Source organism: Crocodylus siamensis, chromosome 12, assembly GCF_052110815.1.
Source record: "Crocodylus siamensis isolate JL-2025a chromosome 12, ASM5211081v1, whole genome shotgun sequence".
In the NCBI taxonomy this organism is placed as follows: domain Eukaryota; kingdom Metazoa; phylum Chordata; order Crocodylia; family Crocodylidae; genus Crocodylus; species Crocodylus siamensis.
Window position 1 is genome coordinate 19,759,120 of NC_143406.1, and position 19,560 is coordinate 19,778,679.

Here is a 19,560-nt window from a genome sequence, read left to right on the forward strand (position 1 = left end):
TGCCCCTGTGGTCACCCATCTGGGCTGAACAACAGCAGCGTGGAACAAACTGCTGCTCAGCGTGGGAGGGAAAAGCAGTCCCACCCCGTCCTCTGGCCAGTGCTTCCTGGTGCAGCCACCCGGAGCCCGCATGGGGCTGCCTGCATCTCTGCTGCATCACTGCTGCCTCTGGGCTGTCCCACAGGGTAGCAGTGGCAGTGGAGAGCAGGCATAGGCAGCCATGCGCAGGCTCCAAGCGCCTGCACCAGGGAGTGCTGGCAGCAGGAGGGGCTGCTCTTCCCCCATGCTAAACAGCAGTTTGTCTTATGCTGCCACTGCTCCACCTGGGCCCCATGCTGGCTCTGGGCTCACCCCTCAGGGCCCACTGAGTGGCGGCAGCAGCAGCAGCTGGGCACAAACTGCTGCTTCAGATAGAGGAAAGCGCCCCTGCCCTCACAGCCGCTGTCAGCCCATGCTGCACCAGGCTGGGATGAGGCTCCTTCACCACCGCTTATGAGCTGCCCTGCGTGGAGCAGCCACACAGCCACTGCTGCTGCGCTGGGCAGCTCACAAGCGGTGGTGAAGGAGCCTCATCCCAGCCTACTGTGACATGGGTGGCCGCAGCAAACATTACCCAGTGGTTGGTGGGGGGGTGGGAACGACTTTCCTCTGCACCGAGCACCAGTTTGCCCAGCTGTTGCTGCTGCTGCTGCTGCTCAGCCCCAACAGGTGAGCCCAGTGCTGGTGCTGGGCCCAGGCAGAGCAGTGGCAGCATGGGACGAACAGGTGTTCAGTGCAGGGGGGAAAAGCAGCCCCTCCTCCTCCAGTCACTTCCTGGTTTAGCTGCTGTAATCCAACTTTGGGACAGCCTTCCTGAGTTTCCAGTGCCCTGTGCCACATCCCTGCCAGCTCGTGCTGCCCCTGGGGACTCCCTATGCTGCCCCCAGGGCCAGCCAGGCCCTTCCCTGGCAACTCCCAGTATCCTGGCAGCTGCAGGAGCCTCCGGAATGGAAAAGCAGCTGCAGGCCTAGTCCTGCTCCTAATGGAGCCTCCCTGCTCATCCCAAGGCCATGGGTGATCTGCTGGCGGGCTGCCAGGCCCCTGCTATGCGGAGGGGACTGGGCCTTTGCCTGAGGTGGCACCACCCCCTGGGGCCAGCTGTGGGGGGAGCCTGTTGCTACCCCAAGCCTTGGGAGCCCAGTCCCACTTTTGCGTCATCTCCCTGGGCTTCCAGCACCCTATACTGGGTCCCTTCTGGCTTGTACTGCCCCCAGCAGCCTTGGGACCCCCCCTTACACCCTCTTGTGCTCCCCCAGAGTCAGGAAGGAGCTACCCTGGTGGCCCCCGGCTTCCTGATAGCTGCAGGAGCCCCCAGGATGCAAAAGTGGAAGCAGGCCTGATCCTGTTTTTTGCTTCAGGGCCGATCCGATTCTCCGCAGGTGCCTACACCCAGACCAGGCTGCCAGGGAGGCAGGCATCTGCCTGGGCAGCCTGAGTCCCAATCCTTTCACCTACAGGATCCTTTTCCCCAGACAGGTGAGCACAGGATCAGGGCTGCGTGTGCTTATCTCTGCCTGTACCATGGGGCTGGGGTGAGGGGAACTGGGAGCGAGCAAGAGCCAGTGACAGCCAGATGGGAGCGTGGGGCCAGCGCGGGCCAGGGTTCTATGGAGCCAGGGTAGTTCTCCTGTATCCCTACTGGCCAGCCCAGCCCAGCTTCATAGACCCCTGCCAGCCTGTGCCCCATGCTCCTGCTGCCCTGCTGGTACAGGTCCTACACTCCCACACCCCTGCTCACTTACGTTCCCCCTGTGCCCACCGCCACTTTCTCCGCTTTCCTGCCCACCTGCCAGCTGCTCTGCACCACAGAAAAAACTGCACCGCAGAGGAAAGCGGCTCTGTACCTCATACCCACAGTACCATATCCACACACGCATCCCTATATCCACCCACCCATAGCCCCAACATCCGTGTACACTCCACACAACTTATGAGTAGGACTACATTTTGAGCTATTATGCAGTCACTTCTACATATATAGCACAAACGCACACAAATCAGGACAAAAATATTTTTTTTAAATTCAATTAAAATATATTATGGGTATTTGATTTTTAGTATATAATTTGTTTTTCCCCCTAAGATGGCAAACACTCTTCCCCAAAGGAGTACTTCCAGGGGCAAAGGGAGGGACTTCTGGTGGCAAAGGTCAGAAGCTAGGAGGCAGGACTTCTAGTCTCAAGATGGTGCCTGGGGGTGGGGCACCTGTCAAGGGGCAGGGATACCCATGCAGTCCTTGACAGCTTTCCAAAACTGAGTAAGCGGCCCTCTGCCCAAAATAATTGCCTGGCTCTGAATTAAGATGTGTTGAAGAATCGTTGCCTAAGTGTTGGAAGGGACCTCTTAGTTAATCTTTGTATGAATTAAGGAATATTATTCCTAAATCATCTCTATCTAATGCCTATCCAGTTTCCCCTTGAAATCCTCCAACGAAAGACATTCTACAACTTCCCAGGGCAGTCTAGTCTGTTTCACTCTGTCACTGTTCTAACAGTAAGGCAGTTTTTTTTTTCTGGAGATGTTTTATACCCATCTTATTTATTCTCATGTAAAGAAAGTTCAATTCAACATTCGCTCACTTTCTTACTTCCATGATCACCAAGTCTGATGATAATCACGGATGAAGTGCTAGACTTCAGAAAGGCTAACTTCAGTGTGCTCAGGAGATTAGTCAATGAAACGTTAAAGCTCAAGAGCAGTGGTGAAATGGGGGTCCAGGAAGGGTGGTTGTTCCTCAAGGGAGCAATCCTAAGGGTGCAGAAGGAGACAATTCCATTATGCATAAAAGGGGGTAAAGGGGCCAAGAAGCCCTCTTGGCTGAACAAGGAAATCCAGGAAAGCCTAAGGGCAAAGAAAGAGAGATACAGGCTGTGGAAGCAGAGTAGCTACCAAGGAAGAGTACACCTCCCTGGCTCACACTTGCAGGGAATCAGGAAGGCCAAAGCAGGATCAGAAGTTAGGCTTGGGACAAAAATTAAGGACAGTAAAAAGTCCTTCAGGTATATAGGGAGCAAGAAGAAGGCACAGGATAGCATAGGGCCATGACAGGACAAACTAGGGCAATTGGTGACAGCGAGAGGGGAGAATGCTGAGCTCTTCAATGAGTTCTTTGCATCTATATTCCTAGACACAGACCAAGACAAATCTCCCAATTGGATCATAGGTAGACACAAGAGGTACACCAGCCCACCAACTGTTAGCACAAATTTAGTGAATGGGCACTTGGAGGGGCTGCATGTGTTCAAATCAGCAGGCCCAGATGAACTTCATCCAAGGGTGCTGAAGGAATTGGCCAGTGTTATAGCAGAGCCGCTGGTACGGCTGTTTGAGCACTCATGGTGTTCTGGTCAGGTCCCAGAGGACTGGAAAAGGGCCAGTGTGGTCCCTATTTTCAAGAAGGAGAGGCAGAATGAACCAGGAAACTATAGGCCAGTTAGTCTCACCTCTATCCTTGGGAAAACTCTGGAAAAAATCTTTAAGGATCACATTTGTGGGAGCCCTGCAGGGGAAATAATGCTGAAAGGAAATCAGCATGGGTTCATTGCAAGTAGATCCTGCCTGACCTTGTTTCTTTTTATGACCAGGTCACAAAATGCTTAAATGCAGGAGTTGAGGTAGATGTCACCTACCTAGACTTTAAGAACACCTTCAATATGGCATCACATTCCATACGGTGCGACACCCAGAATATTGACCTGGAAAGATGTAGGCAATGGGGCTCAGTCCTTGGACTGGTGCTGTTCAATATCTTCATCATTGACTTGGACAAGGGTGTAGAGAGCACCCTGTCCAAGTTCACAGCTTATACCAAATTATGGGGCAAAGTTAACACAGCAAAGGGTAGGGAATGGATCCAGGCAGATCTGGGTAGGTTGCAAAAATGGGCAGAATGAAATAGGGTGTAGTTCAACAAAGACAAGTGTAAAATACTGCACCTGGGCAAAAATAACCATGAAGCAGTTGACTAGTAGTTGATTACAAGACAAACACGAGTCATCAATGTGATGAAGTGATCAACAAAGCTAACTGCATTTTATCATGCATTAGCAGATGCATGATGAACAGGTTCAGGGAGGTGATGCTTCCCTTCTGTGTGGCACTGGTGAGGCTGCAGTTGAAGTACTGCATCCAGTTTTGAGTACCACACTTCAAGAGGGATGTGGAGAATCTTGAGAGGGTTCAGAGGAGGGTCATTCACTCATATGGTGAGAGGCCTGCAGGCAAGGCCTTACGAGGAGAGACTGAGGGACCTAGATCTTGTCAGCCTTCGCAAGAGAAGGCTGAGATGTGATCCTGTGGCTGCCTATAAATTCATTAGGGGAGGGTAGCAGAGATTAGGAGATGGTCTCTTTACTAGGGCTCCCTCTGGAGTAACTAGGAACAATGGCCACAAATTGATGGAGAGCAGGTTTAGGTTGGACATCAGACAGAACTTCTTCACAGTAAGTGTTGCCAGAATCTGGAATGGGCTTCCAAAGGAGATGGTGCTTTCCTCTACCTTGGGGGTCTTTAAGAGAAGGCTGGACAAGCACCTAGCTGGGGTTGTTTGACCCCAGCGCTCTTTCTTGCCCAGGGCAGGGGGTCAGACTCAATGACCTACTGAGGTCCCTTCCAACCCTAACATCATTCCCTTCCAACCCTAACATCTATGACTCTATGAGGAAGAGGTTCAGCTCAAAGGGAGGGACAAAAAGGAAGAGAAGGAGGGACCCTTTGTTATTCTCGAGTCTGCTTTTGTATTCTCCTTTTGTCTTGATGACTCTTGATCTGTGGCTGTCCATGGTTGGTTGTCTTTCTGTGGTTACACTATTCACATACTGTGTCATCAACACATTCCAAATCCATTACATTCCCACATACTAATTTTGTCTTTCCAGGCCTTCTCTTAATGTTCCCCCAAAACCAGGACTCGGACCTCCCCACCCCACAGCTCTGAAGCCTGGTTAGCTGGTGCCACTTTTATCTTGTGTTATGTGCAGTATGGTAGAGCTGTGCAAAGCAGTATAGTAGAGCTGTGCGAAACAGTACTGTTTCATTTTGACTTCCATTTTGAAGGGATGGTGTTTTGTTTTGTTGTTTCAAAGCACTGTTCCATCTCATTTTGTCAAAATGGTTTATCTGTTTCGACGCATTTCGATGTTTCACCCATAGGCTATAATGGGGAATCTTGAAAATGCCTATAACTTTGTCATTCCTTGCCTGATTCAGATAAATATTGAAGGGATGGTAGCCCCTTCTGGGGGCATGAAGCCTGCCATGTTTCAAGGAGATGGGGAAACTGCACCTCGAACTGTTGAAAGCAAAACTCATATCACTTGCTGGCAGCAGCAGCCTGCTGTCATCCCATGCATACATTTGGGGGCCTGTGCCTCCCGGGAGGGCTGTAGGGCTGTGCCGGACTCTTCTCACGCAGGATGACATCAGGCTGCCATGGCCAGTTGGAGCCAGCAACAGCACCAGTCTTCCTGGCGCTTGGCATGGGCTGCTCCCAGTGCCAGTCCCAGCCAGTAGCGACAACCTGCTGTCATCTTTCGTGCAGATCCGGGGGCCCGTGCCCCCCGGGAGGAGACTGGCACAGCCGTGCAGCCTTTCCAGGGGGCGTGGGCCCTTGGATCTGCGTGTGGGGGTTCAGCATGTGGGGGGAAATAGCCATCATCAGGTGGCAGCAGCAACCTACTGTCATCCCACATCATCTGGGAGCCCAGAAAGAGCTGGGGAAAAGATTGGGGAGCTGGCAAATCCGACTGGGAATGTTCAGGTCCCTGAACATTCCCCCAGCCCATGGTTCGGTTTCCCAGCTCTCTGATTGCTTCCCCACTCTTCCCAGGGGGCACGGACCCCCAGATCTGAGCGCCGGTTTTCAGCAGGCTGCCACTGCAGGACTAAACACACCAAGTCTGTTGCCATTCCTATGCTTCCATTTACAAAATTTAATTTTAGATTTCCAGTACTGCACACATCCCAAGGTGATGCAGGAAGCGAGTCCTAAAGGTTTTGTTCTGCGACTAAACTAACTTTCTTTCTCTAGTGTATGTGGATGATGCTTCATGGATGCGCTATATTCCTCCTCTGCCAGTACACAGGGAATTTGGATATGGCTGGGCTCTTGTCAGTGACATTCTTCTCTGCCTACCTCTCTCTATCTTTGTCCAGATAGTGCAAGTCAGTTACAAGGTATTGTGCTTCCTTCTGCTTCATATTTGGTATAATGTAATATTCAGTGTTAATGACAGTACCTTACAAAGCGGGGCAAGTGCACTTAGCTCATGCTGTCATAGTTAATAGAAACCTTTTCGTTTCTCTGGTTTTCTGGAAGAAGATAATCACTTGTCAGTGACTGGATGATGTCCAGCCCTGCAGAGTTTCTGGTTCTTAACTTAATGCTTTGTATGTGGATTACTTTGATCTTGTAGAACCTTCCTTTTGCAAAGTAAGATGGCTAGAAAGCTGCATTGTATATACCAGTACTGGTATTTGTTTTAACTAATTTCTGAATGTAGTCATCAGCTGACCATGTTCTCATTTAAATTTTAGTCAGTTGTCTTATTTGGTTAATTTTCTATTAAATAACTCTAGGTGGATGGTCTCGAGGATTTTCTAAATGATCCATTGAAAAAACACATGTTGATCAGATTTCTTCCAAGGCCAGTTCGACAACAGCTTCTCTATAAGAGGCAAGTATTCAGATGATTTCACTGGGAGGTGGGGAGAGAAATAAGGATGATTAGTTGATCTCCTAGTACAATTATTTTCAACCAGGGTGTCAAGAGATTCTTTAAGGGCTCTATAGGTTATTATGTAATATTAACGTTGTTAAGTGTGGAAACACCTACACAATTTGCAAAATCAGCCTAGAGATTTCAAATAGGACTCCATAGTATCAAAACCTTTCTGACCTGTTATGTATAGTCTGTCTGAGTTCTTTGCAGCAGAAAAATTGCAGCAATTTTTATGTCAAAAAATAATGACAGCTAAGAGTGGATTTTTGCTGAGGGGTTCCATGAACCTAAAAATGTTGAGAACCTCTGTCATAATGAATATACTGAGTCCCTATGGGAACTTTTATCAATCTAAAAGATTGTTTTAAAAAACGTAGGGTGCAGAAGAAGCAGTGATTGGGGAGTTGGGCAAATTAGTTTCACTGATGAAGAAAGACTTAGTTCTAAGAGGAGGTCATTTCCATAGATGCCAATTTAATTGGTTGGAGGTTCACTGAAGCTAACTGTGAATCCATGCACAATGTCCATGATGGAGAGGTGTTTATAGTATCGCTTGATCAGAATTTTGGCTCATTTTCCTAAGGCCCCAGGTTTGTCACCTCACAGAAGCATCCAGGTCTGGCAGACAATTACTGTGAAATAACAGGAAAAAAAGTGGCAAAAACGGCTTATGTTTGCTCTTTCCTAACCTTTGAATTCTTGATTTTGGAACTATAACATTCTAGTTTTTCTAAACTGAAATCTGGATTTAAATTTGCAGAGCAGAAATTTATTAATGTAGAAATGTATTGACCCGCAACAGTTATCAGATAGATTGGAACCTTTTACATTTACTGCACAAATCTCTGCTACATGAGATAATGGATAACAGATAACAGTAGTAGCTTATTTATCGTCTGAACCAGCCAGCAGGGAAAGATGAGGCAGTTTGCCATTGTGTTTCATAGTAGAAGAATGTTTAGTCTTGGGAATCCTGATTTCTATTCCATGCTATTAAGTGTGTGCCCTGGTGGCTATGACTTTCTGCCATCTTTTAATGCTCTTGTTTCTGCTGCTTTCTTATCCAGCCTGTCAATATTCACTTCCTTCTGTTTACTCTTCTTTATTCCTGTTAACTACCTTGTTCTTCTCCATGCTTCTTGAGTTCCAGAAAAGGGACTGTTGCAAGCACAGAAGAGATATGTCCCTGCTTTTAATTCTGGAGTTTTGCCACTATAGTAATTGGCCATCGTTAGCTCGTAGGATCAGTTGTACTTGTCACACCTGCAAACCTGGACAGAAACCAGCTTAGTGCAGATGAAATGTGTATATTTCTGTTGTGCATATTGTTATGAATTACGCTCTTAAAGCCATGTGCAGTTCGCTCTAGGCTGGGGTAATAATCACGCAGAGCAAGTATTCAAAATCAAATACAGAATCTTTATTCACTTAAGCGAGGTGCCTCTTTGAGAGAGGGACCCCGCTTGCTAATTATCATACTTTTTTATACTTTGCAAGGCGACAGCATTAGTTCGTGATTAGCTCGTGCTCATAAAAATACCCAATCATCTATTAACTAAATCACTATTTTATCCAGTCAAGCATCACTGTGAGCGTGAAGACCGAAGTTTAACTCTCGTGAATTATATGCCTCATATATTTTGTCTCAAGATGTTTCTTTATCTTACAAACACAATCCATGCCCCACTTTCAGGGTTTCCCTGTTGACGAGACTCCCCGGTTGACTGGATTCAGCTGGCTTCATATCTTATCAGTAACCCTCACACAGTACCAGTACCCCTCTTCCCTCCCAGCCGTCTTGTAAGTGCTGTGTCCGCTTTTATGAAATAGAGACGAAAGGACAAAGAAATGGCCTCACTTTTAGCATTACAAAGTCTTGCTTTTAGCCCTACAAGATTCATATACAACAGTCCCCCCTTTTCTTTTGCTCGTCAGAGAGTTATATAGGAATAGAGGAAAGCTATAGCCATGGACTACGTTCATAATAGTCTTACAACACATGCAACCACATTGTAGGGGAACAAACGGTACAACAAAAATTACTATTACAAGGATAAAGATTTTCGTACAACAATATGCAAGATACAACTCTTCCCTTTCCCCCCTCCTCCCAAGGTTTAAAATTTTTATTGGAATGCCAAAACAATTTTCTGATACCAGATGGACACTCTGACATATTCTGAGTCCTTGGCATTACAGAGCGGAGACATTATAGTTTCTCAGAGACAGAGGAGAATTTTCATCGCATGGAAAACTACATTGTTTTGTCTAGCCTAATTCTTGGAAACAGTTATATTTTTCTGAATTATTTTGCCTTCACCAGACACAACATAGAAAAACAGCCAACCTGAAACATTTTATGCCATACTGTTATGTAGGCTTAACTTTAAAATCTTTGCTAGCTCTTGCTGTGAAACAATGTATCCCCTTCTATTTTAGTCTTTTTTTCAAGTTATGCAAAATTGTCTGCAAACATGGAGATGCTGCTGCTTTTACTTAAGTGTCAGAGAAGGTTAAACTTCTTGCAGATTTTTTCCTGAAAATATAGGTTTGGTTCTTATTAGATATGATGGAAAAGTAGGCTTTCTGTTTTCTGGAAGATTATTATAATTTGGTTTTGGTGCAGACTGGACTAAAAACAAACGTTTTCAAAATTTCCTACAAACTGGAAATTCAGAGAATTTCATTTCAAAAACACCACTGAAACCCTGCAGCAATTCATTAACAATAACTTCTCGTCAATTTTGCTTCTACTACATATTTATCATGAATATAAAATGTAACTCTTGTTGTAGGAGATATATCTTTTCAGTGGTGGAAAACCTGCAGAGGTTATGTTACATGGGCTTGGTACAGTTTGGTCCAACTGAGAAGTTTCAAGACAAAGATCAGGTAATTCAAAACTTAAGTGTTACCGTGTGCTTTCTTTTGTTCTCTCTGATAATACAGATAGTCATGAAATAAGAATTTCCAAATTTGCTATTAGCTTAAAAATTGAATATTAGTGTTTAGATTATGTTTGCAACTATGCAGTTCTTAATGATGTAATGGAATTCATATGGATAATTTCTGTCTTTTTCCGTAGAAAAAGACCACTTAGAAATGGATCCAGGCCCAAATAACTTACTTGAGCAAAATATGGACTCAGCCAGATAGCATATTCTGCTACAGAACAGTTAAACAATTTCCGGATTTTTCCCCTGATTCTAGACATTGGGGGTGATAGGTCATCCCTGGAACCCAGAACTGTTTCCTTAATCAGAATAAAATTATCCCAATCCAAATAGCTGTTATTTTGACTCATCCCATTTGTTATAAGCATGGATAACTTGAGTACAGAAAACAGTCATACTTTCTTGTAGGAACTAGAGCAGAATACACAGTCTAATGTATTCAACTATTTAAAGTCTTAGTTTCTTAGGGAGAATTTGTTTTTAAGGAACATGAGACAGTTGTTATATAGGCCCTTTCTGTACAGTTCTGAAGTAGTACTAGTGCAAAACTGTTTCAGCTATCTTAGAAGTATAGGAAAAAACAGTTTGTCAGATGGCAAAATAAATCTGGACATGATAACTCTTTCATCAGGATACCAAGGAACTAAAGACTGAAAGAGTCCTAGCCAGTCAGAATAAGTGGAGTCACATGTCCAGCTAATAAAACTGTTTCAGTGGTGTTTTTTATTGACTCTTTCTCTTGAAATGTCATGTCTTTGACAGGTGTTTGTATATATGAAGAGAAATGCAGTGATTGTTGATACGACTATCTGTGACCCTCACTATAACCTGGCTCAAAGCAGCCGTCCGTTTGAAAGACGTTTGTATGTTTTGAACACTATACAGGATGTAGAGAACTTCTGGTTTGATTTACAATGCGTCTGCCTCAATACTCCATTAGGTATAATATGTTTCAACATCCTCTCTTTCATTTCTACTTTTATCCTCTAGTTCAGGGATCAGCAGTCTACAGCCCACAGGCTGGTTCTGGCCCACAAAGAAGGCTGATCTGGCCTACAGAGGTCTGATCCAGCGCAGGGGATCAGTGGCACAGAGCTGTAATATGCTTCCCATTCTTTCCAGAGCGCTCCTCTCTGCTGTAGAGCGTCCTGCTTCACCATATCTGTGCTTACCCTTGCAGCAGAAGAGCTGGGAATATGCAGTGAGGTTATAGGCGTGCAGCTGGCCACTGGTAAAAGGTTCCCAACTTCTGCTCTAGCCTACTCCTGTCACACCTTTTCCATTTACCCCTTTTAGATAAGTTCTTTCTTGTCACCTCTAACCTGCCGTCTCTAACTTCACTGGTATAGCAACTTATTGAGTAAGTTTTTTAAGCACTAATATTTTCTGTAAATTTTTGCAATAGATTCTGTGTGGGATCTGAATGATCTGAAACTGACTGATAGGAAGTCTCCATGAAAGGGCCTGTTTTTAAGCTTAGAATGAAGCCTGATCATTTGTGCAGGGTATCTTGCAGTCCTTTGAAAGTTTCCACCCATGTTTTGTTATGGAGCTGAGATATAAGAATAAGAAACTAAGTTATAAAAAATAGTGCATCCATACCCCCTTTAAGATCTTGTTTGGTCCTGGTCATATTGGATATTAATGCTGTTAAAAACTCAGTATGCTCAAAAATCACTTATTGGTATGTTTTTAATATCATTTACTGAACATTACTAATAAGAGTTTCCTGAGCAAATTTGTAGACAACACGCAGGAAACAACATGAAACGGCAACTGAAGAATTGCAAATACACTGGAAGATAGGAGCACAATTCAGAAGGTTTTTACAGATTAGAGCGGTAGACTAGATCCAACAGCATGAAGTTCAGTGCTAACCAGTGTCAGGTGCTGCACCTCAAGAAGATTAATCAAAAGCACATACAACCTGGGTGGCAACTGGCTGGCTGGCAGTGCTCCAGAGGTTATAGGAATCCTGGTGGATCATGGACTCCATATGAGTGTGCAGCATGACATAGTTGCAAAATATTGGCTGATGCGGTTTTGGGCTTCATCAATAGAAACATTAAGTGTAAGACATAGGTGATAATGCCTCTTTGCTCAGCAGTACTTGGGTCTCATCTAGAGCAGTGGTCTCCAAAGTGGGGTGGGCAAGACAAGGGTTGAGGGAAGAAAATAATAATATTTTTTTTGGGAGAGCAAAAAGGTTTTTTGTACCGTTATATAATTTATAAATAAATATATATATATTGTGGTGTGTGCTCAAAAATTTTTTACTGATGGGGTGCTCAGTCAAAAAAGTTTGGAGACCACTGATTTAGAGTACTGTGTGGGATTTTGGACTCCACATTTTAAAAAAGACGCAGAGAAGTTAGGGTCCAGAGGCAGACAACAAAAATGATAAAGGCATATGTGAAGAGGTTGTAAGAAACAGGCATGTTCAGCTTGTGGAAAAGGTGATTAAGAAGGGATATGATTGCACTCGTCAGATATCTGAAGGGCTGCCATCAAGAAGAAAGAAAACCCTTTTTCTCTGTTGCTGCACAGAGTAGGATACATACCAATGGCTTGAAACTGCAGCAGGGTAGGTTTAGATTGGATATCAGCCAAAGCTACTTCTTCACTTTTAGAACAGTGAGACAGTAGATCTGGCTCCCCGGGGAAGTCATGGAATCTCCTTCACTGGATGTTTTCAAAAGAGGTTAGAAAAGCATTGGTCATGGAAGATCTAGGACAGGATGATCCAGCCTCTAAACGGGCTGCATGTTTACAGCCTCTAAATGGCTACATGGGCTGCATGTTTACATTGTTTGCCCTGCCTTTGGTTTGCATGAACTTCAGGAAATGTTACAGTTAGAAGGCATACAAAGATGGAATATGAGGTTTTATTTATTGTCACCAGGTTTAGAATTTTTAGAAAACCTGGTATTTACTGGTTAAAAAAAAAAAAGAAAAGATTATTAGTTATATTAATATGAGTGCTGCCATACAGTGCCCGTCCCCCCGGTTTTGTTTTTCTAGCCTGCCAGCACGCCATCACCTTACAAGGTAGACATTGCAGTTTTTTCAGCACTCCGGCCAAAAATGTTTCCTACTCCTGGACCAGATTCTGTCTTACGTTCTAGTTTATTATATGGACAGCACAGGATGGCTAAAAAACAACTTGGTCTGGCCAGTGACAGTTTCCCCAATGTGAGAAACTTTTCTCAGCTGCTGTTATGAAAGTACATGCTTTATATGTAGAGAAATGGTTAAGAAGGTGTTACCAACAGTAGTGTAGGGGGCGCACCTCTTGTCAAACTGTTAAGCCCTGCTCTACCAACTCTTAATTTTTGTACTATAAAAAATGCATCTACCTTACTCATTTGCCAACACTTTGCCATGATGGCCTCAAACCACCAAAAGCAGGGGGGAATTGGAAGTCATCATTAGAATGTAGAACTGAGTTAAATACATTTGTATGTTTAGGTGTTGTCCGCTATCCTCGTGCAAAGAGAAGTAATCTTCAAGGGGAGGAGACCAAAACTGCCCTGGATATGGAAATGGAACAGGAGTCAGCCGTGGATAAACATAATCTTGAACGAAAGTGTGCAATGTTGGAATACACCACGTATGTTGTCTTTTCACCATGTTCTCTCACTGAATGGACAGGTTAAAATGAACAGTTCTGCTTGTAAGGATATCTGCAGCCACAGTCTAACAGATGATACATTGTTGAGGAAACAAAATATGCACATCCCCTTTAATGCTATAAAAAGGTCTGAAGCACTACAGAAATGTTCTTTGAAATAGACAAGTAGATGGAAGTGCTGGCTCTGTTACTGCCCACTGGGGATGCTGGCTCTATTACTGGGATGTGCTGGCTCTATTACTGCCCACAGAGCTGCAGCCCAATGAAGACCAGGTTCTGCTGTTCTACTTATCATTACAGTGGGGACCCTGTTGCCACTACCACAGTAGAGGACAGGACTAGTGCTGCTGCCCTGGTGGTGTCAGAAGCAGATTGCTGCTGCCAAAATTGCAGTGCCTTCCAATCACTGTCAACGAATGGCTTCCCTCAGATCATTTGCAGCTTGCCGGGTGGTTCCCCTTCCCTGCGGGGAAGAGAGAAGTTTGAATTAAGCCCACAGACATGCTCCCCTGGAGCAGGGGAGCAAAGGAAGAGGTGTTTCCCTCTGTGGGAACAAAATTAGGGAAATAGGAAGTGGTTTATTGTATTGCTTTTTTATTATTTAAATTTTGGATAATATGTTTCCTTGGGGAAAATTAGTGAGTTTTGGGACAGCCACAAGCTACTTTGAGAATGGAAGGAATGAGCTTGGGAGAGACAGTAAGGAAGGGAGGGGATTCCCTTGGTTGTGATCCAGGGGAGCAGAAGAGGGTAGAAATAGGAGGGAATTGTATATGTTGTGGGGGAGAGGAATTGTTGCTTTCGTTTATGAAGGTAGTGAATGTGGGTTGGGAAAAAAGGTTGGATTGGGTGAGGGAGATACTGTCCTTTGTCAGAAACGGGAGTGCAGGAAGGAGTAGGTTGGGGTGGATTGCTTTTGAATGTTTTTTTGTGGGGGGGAAATGTTTTGGTTGTATATTCTTATTTTAATATTTTATTTTGTTTAATATTTTATTTTGTTTATATAACTTTTTATGTTTTATAAGAAGTCATCCTGAGCTCTCTGGGGGAAAGATGGCAAATACATCAAACAAATAGAAACACCTACTACCCTTAGCTGTACAGCATACCTTTGCAGAGACTTTGTAGCATTCCACCCAGGAACCTGTGAATGTATGTACACTAGGGCTGTGCGAAGCTTTGGGCCCTGATTCGATTCAGCCCAATTTGGTGGCCGAATCTCCAAATCTGAATCGAATCGGAGGACCCTTCAATCTCTCTGAATCAAATCGAAACCCTCTGAATTGATTTGGAGAGATTCAGCAATTCGGACACAGACACAGCTTTAAATGTTTTTTCTACATACCTCTAGGTAGCAGGCAGCTCATAAATGCTACGGTGCTGGGGCTCATGGAGTGTCACACAGAAGCGCGGGGGGGTTCCCCAGCGCACTCAGCAGCAGACCTGAAAGTGAACCAGAAACACTTCCGGTCCACTTCCAGGTCTGCCGCAGAGCGCGCTGCCCCCCACAGGCCCCTGTGGCTCAGCGACTGGTGCCTCCTGGGTCTGGGTGGGGCACCTGGGGTCCCCCTGCAGCCAATTGCTGAGCTGGGGGGATGCAAGGGGGCCAGCCACGTGCTCCCCAGCAGACCTGGAAGTACTTCTAGTCTACTTCTGGGTCTGCTGGCGAGTGCGCTTGGGGACCCCCTGCACTTTTGTGGGACACTCCATGCGTCCGAGCATCGCAGCACTTATGAGCCACGCTGGTACTTCGAGATATGTAGAAAAAACTTCTGAAGCTGTGTCTGTGTCCGAATCCCCGATTCCCCAAATCAGCATTGAATATTCAGATTTGGATTCAGCCGAATTGGATCGGGGACAGTGATCTGAATCAACAAATTGAATCACTGTCCCTGATTCACACCAAATCCAAATCAAATAGGACCCGCTTTGCACACCCCTAATGTACACCCCTTGACACTGTTTTTGTAGCACTACAAAGTGCTGAGATATTTCTAGTGCTACAAATTTATGTCTCTCCACAGCCTAAAGCAACATGTAATTTAAAATTATAATATTTAGCCTGGTAGAGTTCCCATCTTGGAGTCCACAACTATCTGCTCTTTCAGGTAGATGATCTTTCCTTTGTTTTCAGTTGACAGCTGTAGTTCGAAGACCAGTTTTGTGACCAAGTGACAGTGCTTTGCATTGCCTGAGCTGTAACCAAAACTCTAACCAATTTTCCTCCCTAAGCCAGCAGCAGAGAGAAGCTCTTCTTAATATTTTTACGTGATATTTAAGAAGTATACTTGAAGCAACAATGAAATATAGAATCTTCAAATACTGACAGCTTTATATCCCTTTGAGCACTACACAGCTTGGACATAGTTAGTTTTCAGAAAATGCTTGGAAACACTTCCTTGATTTGGTTTGTGTAAGCATACTGCTGTGTATCTGTTGGTATGTAACTGCATACTTTCTGGCCTGTGGTATGTACATAAACACTCATAAGCATTATATTTTATTTTATTTGTGTACTCTGAAAAAAATGCAGGCAAGGTGTCAATTTTCATTTCCCTGTAATAAACTAGAAACAGAACCTTTAAGAGATTAGTCAATATTTTCAAATAGTTGAACCCTAAGGGTACAGTTTACAAAACTGTTTTGAAAATCAATGATATTTGTGCTTCTAAGTCACTTGAGTTCTTTTGTAAACCCTGCACAATCTTATTTTTAATAAGCAATAATACTTTTTTCTACTAAAATTGCAGGACCCAATTCCAGGGAACCATTTTGTAAGGCTGAATTTTTTTTAATCCGTTTGGTCATCTCCACTTTGGCTTCCATCATACTTTGAGAGGCTATTAAACTTCATTTCCGCCTGACCATGACTTATAACTATCTAGAGATGTCTGTGACAATTTAGCTTAAAGTAGAAGCATATGTATTATCAGGAATTCCAACAAGATTTTCATTAAATAAAATTGTAACTGGCATTACTTTTTCCATACCAAATTAATTGATACAGAGAGAACTGGGAATCTCAAAATCACTCTGACATTTGAAATGGACTGTCTTCTTTGTATATCCATCTTGAAATAAATCCGTTATTCATGTTTTCTAAAAGAGTTGACAGACAATATCAGTCATAGGAAGAGGTAACTCTTGTCTCATGATCTATCACTTTTTTTCATTACATATGAAAATTGCATATGCAATGTTCTGTTTAAGTATATATGCCGCTTTGTTTATACTAGAAGTCATGGGGAAGAAGTGTGCCTGGCACTTACAGCAGAATATGGTGAGGTTTATAATAGTCTTTACATTCTCAGTCATATACCATCCCCAGAGAAAACCCTGTTTCCTATATATGACACACCTACTCACTGGAGAAAAACTTCCCTTTGTCTTGGAGAGAACCATTAAATTCCACTGTAACCTAGAGGAAACTTATTTTGCTCATAGTCAGGAGACTGTAAGTTCAGGTCTCACTTCTAATGACTTTTGTACCACACACCTCCCTTATTGGCCAAGGTCATCAACTCCAGGCATAAACTGCTCCCAGCCCCCATTTTACAGATGGGGTAACATACAAGACTGAAAGAACAGCACAATTAAAGACTTTTTAAGTTTAATTATAGCTTCTGTTTTACTTAGCATTCTTTCTAGATCAGTGACCCAGATGGTAGCAAGAGTAGTATTTAACACTGCATTTGGAATGTAGTTAACTATTTTGCAGTCACTTTGGTTGCAGCATCAGGTATTCAGTTCTGTTCTTCAACACTGAAAATCCAATTCCTACATCCTGGGTAACAAAATTTAATAGAAAATCAGTATTCTTGCCAGGCTGCTTCAAGGTGAGGGTTGAAGAAGCATGCACATGCACTTTTTTCTGCAGTTCTACACCAGCTCTAGTTGTTGGTCATTTTGCTCTTTTTGCTGTGCACATGCATCCATTAGCAATGGTCTTGTCAGATGTTCTCATAAGATAGTTATTGTTTATTTTTGTCTCTTTCCCTTAGAGGAAGTCGAGAAGCAGTGGATGATGGAACTATTCCTGGGGATGGCTTGGGAGCTGGAGGTCTAGATTCCAGCTTCTATGGCCATTTAAAACGCAATTGGATTTGGACAAGTTACATCATTAACAAAACTAGGAAGGTGAATATTTTAAAGTGACGATTTAATATTTTTTAAAAATGCTAAAAGTTAAAATAGTTCACTTTATAGGAATATTTGCCACTTTACCTGTGTGTGTTCTCAGTGGTATGTGTCCTTACGAGGCTTTGTTTTACCAGCGCATTAGACGAACCATAATTAATGACATATGATTAGTTACTTTGCTAACTTCTAATACAAGTCAATTACATATTTGGATCTGGGTTCTGTATGTATTTCTATGCATTTCTCTGAACTGTGTAGCTCAAGTGCATGTTTTATTTTTATCTATTTTAATGACACATTCAGTCAAAAGACAATTCAGTACACATCATAGGTAAAAAGCTAAGATTTCTAAATTGCTGTAGTAGCCTCATACTCACCGTAACATAAAAGTTGGCAGCTAAGGGCCATCCAGGCTGACCTTGACAGGCTCAGGAAATGGGGGGACAAGAACCTGATGGTGCTTAACACTGAAAAATTCGAGGTTCTCCACCTTGGGAAGAAAAACCTGCAGCATCCTTATAGGCTCAGCAGTGCTACGCTGGCTAGCACTATGGATGAAAGGGACTTGGGGGTCATGATTGACCACAAGATGAACATGAGCCTTCAGTGTGATGCTGCAGCTAATAAAGCGACCAAAATGATGCTGGCTTGCATCCATAGATGCTTCTCAAGCAAATCCCGGGATGTCATTCTCCCCTTGTATTTGGCCTTGGTGAGGCCGCAGCTGGAGTACTGCATCCAGTTTTGGGCTCCGCAATTCAAAAAGGATGTGGAGAAGCTTGAGAGAGTCCAGAGAAGAGGACTCAGAGCATGATCAGAGGTCAGAAAAACAGATCTTACAACAACAGGCTGAGAGCCCTGGGTCTCTTCAGCCTGGAAAAGTGCAGGCTCAGAGACGATCTGATGGCCACCTATAAGCTTATCAGGGGTGTTCACCAGGATCTGGGGGAATGATTGTTCACCAGAGCAGCCCAAGGAATAACGAGGTCGAATGGTTATAAACTCCTGCAAAACCGTTTCAGGCTGGACATAAGGAAGAATTTCTTTACTGTCCGAGCCCCCAAGGTCTGGAATAGCCTGCCATTGGAGGTGGTTCAAGCACCTACATTGAACACCTTCAAGAGAAATGTGGATGCTTATCTTGCTGGGTTCCTATGACCCCAGCTGACTTCCAGCCCCCTGGCCCTAGGGGCAGGACTCAATGATCTTCCGAGGTTCCTTCCAGCCCTAATGTCTATGAAATCTATGAAAATTTAAACCTCCAAAAAATCTCCACACAAGGTTTGGAGGCAATGCTGTATTGCCAGGCAGCACAGGGTCTTCTGTGCTCTTCTCCCACCTAAATGTACCTCTTCACTTGGTAATCATAGAAAATTATGGTTGGACGAGACTTTAAGGAGATCATCTAGTCCAAACCCCTGACCAAGCAGAACCACCCCCAACTATATCAACCAACCCAAGGCTTGTCTAGCCAGGTCTTACAAACCTCCAAGAATGGAGATTCCACTACCTCTCTGGGTGACATGTTTCAGTACTTTTTTACCCTCCTAATGAGAGAGTTTGCAAATATCTAACCTAAAGTTCCTTTGCTGCAACTTAAGACCATTGCTCCTTAATCTGTCATCTGCCACCACAGATCAGTCTAGCTCCATCCTCCTTGGAACCACAGTTCAGGAAGTTGAAGGCTGCTATTAAATCCCCCTTAGTCTTCTCTTGTCCAGGCTACATAAGCTCAGTTCCCTGAACTTCACTGCATAAGTCCTGTACCCCGGCCCCCATTTTTGTTGCCTTCCGCTGAAATTTCTCCAATTTGTCGACCACTTCTCTGTAGTGGCGGGGCCCAGAACTGGACATAGTACTGCAGATTTGGCCTCAGCAGTGCCAAATATAGGGTAATAATTACTTTCCTTGATCTCCTGGCAATGCCTCCACTAATACAGCCCAGTACACAACAGTAGCACACTGTTGGCTCATATTCAGCTTACTGTCCACTGTAACCCCCAGGTCATTTTCTTCACAGCTGCTGCTTAGCCAATTAGTCCCACACCTGTAGCAGCACATGCAATTCTTCTGTCCA

General features: G+C 44.1%; 1 protein-coding gene across 5 annotated transcripts in view; it reads left to right on the plus strand.

The window, feature by feature from the left end:
* GTF3C1 (general transcription factor IIIC subunit 1) overlaps positions 1 to 19,560 on the plus strand; it is a 154,881-nt gene that overhangs the window by 51,541 nt on the left and 83,780 nt on the right. For all 5 annotated transcript variants that reach the window (XM_090024842.1, XM_090024841.1, XM_090024838.1 and 2 more), the window contains exons 16-21: positions 6,068 to 6,213; positions 6,616 to 6,713; positions 9,554 to 9,650; positions 10,475 to 10,652; positions 13,181 to 13,322; positions 17,345 to 17,480. In XM_090024842.1, coding sequence (XP_089880968.1) covers positions 6,068 to 6,213; positions 6,616 to 6,713; positions 9,554 to 9,650; positions 10,475 to 10,652; positions 13,181 to 13,322; positions 17,345 to 17,480 — 797 coding nt within the window. The remainder of the gene's footprint in view (positions 1 to 6,067; positions 6,214 to 6,615; positions 6,714 to 9,553; positions 9,651 to 10,474; positions 10,653 to 13,180; positions 13,323 to 17,344; positions 17,481 to 19,560) is intronic.